A 4680-nucleotide genomic window follows, 5' to 3' on the forward strand; every position below is an offset into this window, starting at 1 on the left:
GGGTGCAAATTCAAGCCAACAAAAAATAAATTAGTATTGGAAAAAAGAATGCAGTTACGAAAAAGGGCGATCAAATAAAGGTAATGAATAAAATATAAATTTTAATTTATATTTTATTCATTACCTTTATTTGATCGCCCTTTAGTAAGCCTCGGTAGTCTAAAGGCTCAGGACGCTCGCACGGTATGCAAGAGATCCGGGTTCGACTCCCGGCCGAGGTAATATTTTTCGCAATAAGAATTAATTATTTACAGTTTTTAATATGTTATTCATCATTATTAAGATCGTTTCGAAGATGCAAATAAGCATAAAAAATTTGTTAAAATTGCTAGTCAATTTAACTCGTGATATTACTGCGGTAGTTTAGTAGAGTTAGCGTTTCAAGACCGGAAATTTTTCGGCGCGCGTTTCTGTGGGACTACATACGTAGTATATAAATTCACATAAGAATCATACAAGCATTAAGATCCAGCTAGACCGTGTAAGGCTTTGATTTTCTATAGTTTGTGTTATCACATGTACGGTCCTATAATATATTATATTATAAATTTTAATTATTTTATTCAATTCGTTTAAAGTGTGCGAGTTTTGAACGTATTGTAGAATCTTGAATTTGATGTTGTGTTTTTTTTTATGTAATTGAGGGCAAATAAAGCTTTACTCTGTATTGAGACACTTAATGAGAATGTGGCCAATTAGTTTATGGATATAAGTTTTCCTTTATTATAAGACGTACAAATCGTAGATAACGGCTCGAACACGTCCGAGTCACACGACGGCTACACTTCGAACTGCCTTCAACAACCCGTTGCTAGGGACTCGTAGTCAAGGCAAATTAACATGGCAGTATTGCCGCAACGTGAATTTAATCACTTTTTCGGCCAATCCTGAGCTAGTGTGTGACTCGAACACGTGTTTTTTATTTTTAAAAAGAAAAGATACACAAAGTGTTAATTAAGGTGAATACAATCAAAGTGAGTGATACATAAAATAGAATCGATGAAAATACCATGAATAACGTAAGTACAATGTTTTGGTATTATAATATTCATAAAAGTTAACATATATAAATAGCTATTCTTACATTAAATATACTAAAATTAACTGAACAATAAAGTTATTAATCTAGCATCTTTTGAAAGATAAAATATACATTAATGTTAAAAAGGAAACAACAATAAAAAGAGATAGCATATTAAACTTTTATTTGAACATCATGGTTATGATTAGGTAAGGTTTTAATCCATAATTTTAAGCGATCAGGGGAGAGAATCGAATTGTAAGATCTTGAAGTTAAGCTGGAACCAGGAATGTCCTGCACCACATATCGGTTTTTGTCCAAAACCTTTGTTACCCTGAAGGGGCCTTTAAATTCAGATTTTAATTTCTTACACTCTCCGGCTTTTATCAAAACATCCCTAATCATAACCAGATCACCTGGTTTATATGACAAGGGCTTTCGATGATGCTTGTCATAATATAATTTATTGTAAGATTTAATCTTTTCTGTGGCATTCAGGGCTAACTCCCTATCTTCTTCTCTTTCTAAAGTAAAATTTATTTCAACACCAGCAATCTCATTCAAGAATTTTACTAAATTAGCATCAGTATTGTTGCGTTGATTATAACCTAAAAGTAATTTTGAGGGAGAAGATTTTAACGCCGAATGTCGAGTATTATTAAATACATATTGAACAATTTCAAGGCATATTTCCCAATCATGATTTTCATCGATAAGTTTTTTTAAAGAGGATTTTAAAAAATGATTCGCTCTTTCTGCCAAACCATTGGCCCAAGGAGCAGCAACTGCAATTAGCCTATGCTTAAATTTCTTGAAGACAGAAATTCAGAAAATTCATGGGAGGTAAATGCTGTACCTCTATCAGATACAATTTTTTCTGGGTAACCAAGAATATGAAATAAAGATGCGAGATGCTTGATAACTTTCTTGGACGTAGTAGACTTTGTAGGAAAAAGCCAAACATAACGAGTAAAAGCATCAATAATTACCAAAATATGTTTTAAACCATTGCAGGATTCACACAGAGGGCCAAAATGATCCATGTGTAAAATTCGAAAAGGCTCAGAAGGAGTATCAGTTATTCGCATCTCACCTTCACTGGACTTAAAACCAGCATTGGAAGTTAAGCAAGTCACACATTTACTTATGTGGTCATGGACCCGTTTATGAAGAAAGGGAAACCAGTAATGAACACTGAGTCCCTGGACTGCTTTCTCGAAACCACAATGAGCAAGATCGTCATGGTAAATTTTTATTACGTTATCAATTATTGATTCTGGAACAGCAAATCGAGGCAAGTTAAAGTCTTTACGATAAACAAGTCCTCGTATTAATTCAAATTTCGGATTATCAGAAAATTCTAACTGCTCAGCAATCTCCTTAAGCCTCGGATCCTGTAATTGCTTTACCTCTAATTCTCTCTCGAGAGGCAAAGCTTCAACAAGAGCCGAAACTTCAAAGATTCTGCTGAGAGCGTCGACATGTGCCATTTTATGTCCAGAACGATGCAAAATTTTAAATCTATAATTCTGTAATCTTAAGATCCATCTAGCGAATCTAGGATTCAGATGTGCCTTATTTACAGCATACACTAATGCATGGCAATCCGTGACAATAGTAAACTCTAAACCATACAGGAATATATGGAAACGCTCAACTGCCTTAACCACAGCCAGCATTTCTAACTCAAAGCTGTGGGTGACACCCATTTGCACACGGCTCAATTGGACACGAGCCACTCACAGCGCTTGAGACTACAAAGTTCCTAAGCACGTCGCTGTGATTGGTGGTGTCCAATCGAGCCGTGGTCAATCGGGATCACCCCAAAGCTGTGATATCTCGCCTCAGCTGAATTCGTGGCCTGACTGTAGTATGCAATGGGAGCTAATTTTCCAGATTCCTGTTTTTGGAAAAAAATAGCAGCTAAAGCCAAGGAACTTGCTTCCGTATGTAATTCTGTCTCTGCATAGGGATCATATAAACGAAAAAAATACCGGGTAAGAAATTAATTCTTGTTTTAGGATTTGAAAAGCCTTCAAGCCATCATTAAAATTGAAAGAGACTGACTTTTGTAAAAGATTAAGCAAAGGGCGAGCTTTAATAGCGAAATCCTTTATGAATCTACGAAAGAAATTTGCAAGACCGAGAAAACGTTGAAGTTGAACATTCTTAAGTATTGGAAAGTCTCTAACAGCCTTAACATGACGATCACTTAAGGTAATTCCTGACGGAGAAAGAATATATCCAAGATATTCAATTTTCTCTTTTAGAAAATGACATTTTTTATAATTAAGTTTAAATCCGTATTGTTTTAAGATCAAAGTACCTCTTTCAATGAAGACAGTTTTCCTCAACTGTACTAGATGGCACCAAGATATCATCAATATAAACTAAAACTTTATCCTCGCGCAAAAGAGGTTGAAAGATTTGGATCATTCTCTTTTGGAACTCAGTCGGAGCCTCACAGTAACCAAAAGGTAATTTCATGTACTTAAACTGACCATCAGGAGTCGCGAAAGCAAAATATTTAGAATGATCTGGATGAACATCTGTTTGATGAAAACCATCTTTTAAGTCAAGCAAAGTAAAAACTTTCTTATTACCAAGACGAGAAAAACAATCTTCAATCAATGGAAAGGGGTATTTTTGTTTTATGACACGATCATTCAACGGTCGTAAATCAATGCACAATCGCATTGTACCGTTTTTCTTAATTACAGGAACCACCCTTGCACAATAAGGGGGGAAATGCTCGGTTTAATAATTCCTCTTTGCAAGAGATCATCAGTAATCTCTCGAATTTGTTTCCTTTCAGACCATGCAAAGCGTTGAGGAGAATAAGCATAAGTTGTGTTGTCTTTGAGAGACACTGTGACGGTATGACCATCTTCAATTGGAATGACAGAAGTATTCTCGACTTCACGAATTAAAGTTATAAGTTTTTCATCAACCGATGGTCCGAAATCAGATTCGAAAGTAAACTCATCAGGAAAGCCAGGTAAAATAGACTGACTATAATCATCCAAAGATTTCAGAAAATAATTGGATCTTTGAATTTTCGTTACTCTCTAAAAGTTTCGCAAACAATTACAATTTTGTACATTTGCAAAAAATCACGACCAAGAATAAGGTCAACAAAAAGCTCATCGTCCTCTAGAACAAGAAAAGGAACTTTGAAAGTTTTATTCGGAAAAATCGCGAGCTGTAATTTAAAAGTAAATTCTCCGAAAACTTTAATAATTGATTTATTTAAAGCTTTAAAAGAGCGAGATGGAACTTTTAATTAATCCAGAGGTTGATTAGTCAAATTAGAAAAGATAGATGGTCGAATAAAAGATACAGCGCTGCCCGTATCAATAAGAGCGTCTAATGAGCAATTTGTTTCATTTAAAGCAGTCACCTTAACAATATTGTCGCTAATTTTATACGGCGATCCGATGTCGACAAAAGCTACCGTCGGTGAATGGGAAGGCTGGGAAGACTGGATGATCTGGAGAGACTGGAAGGACTGGGAGGTCTCAGAAGATTGTGACGAAGACGTCTCTTCAATCGAAGCAACCGCTGACGAGCTACCAGATGAATTTCCAATCAAGTTCTGCTCCTTTTTCTTCAGACGAAAGCAATTGTCCCGGGTATGCCCCTTTGTCCGACAATAAACA

General features: G+C 35.6%; 1 protein-coding gene and 1 long non-coding RNA gene across 2 annotated transcripts; both read left to right on the forward strand.

Annotated features, from left to right (window-relative positions):
- The first annotated feature begins 943 nt into the window (after positions 1–943).
- Positions 944–2789, forward strand: LOC108764347 (uncharacterized). The gene is made up of 3 exons (XR_001940269.1): positions 944–1019; positions 2036–2265; positions 2607–2789. It is a non-coding gene; the product is annotated as an uncharacterized LOC108764347 (long non-coding RNA).
- A 106-nt stretch (positions 2790–2895) lies between these two features.
- On the forward strand, positions 2896–4680 carry LOC108764348 (uncharacterized). Its single transcript, XM_018512523.1, has 5 exons — positions 2896–2967; positions 3043–3238; positions 3338–3498; positions 3837–4019; positions 4415–4680. Exons 4-5 carry the CDS (start codon positions 3920–3922, stop codon positions 4675–4677), a joined length of 363 nt encoding a protein of 120 aa, XP_018368025.1. The 5' UTR covers positions 2896–2967; positions 3043–3238; positions 3338–3498; positions 3837–3919; the 3' UTR covers positions 4678–4680.

This window comes from Trachymyrmex cornetzi, unplaced genomic scaffold (assembly GCF_001594075.2).
Source record: "Trachymyrmex cornetzi isolate Tcor2-1 unplaced genomic scaffold, Tcor1.1 scaffold414, whole genome shotgun sequence".
Taxonomy (NCBI): domain Eukaryota; kingdom Metazoa; phylum Arthropoda; class Insecta; order Hymenoptera; family Formicidae; genus Trachymyrmex; species Trachymyrmex cornetzi.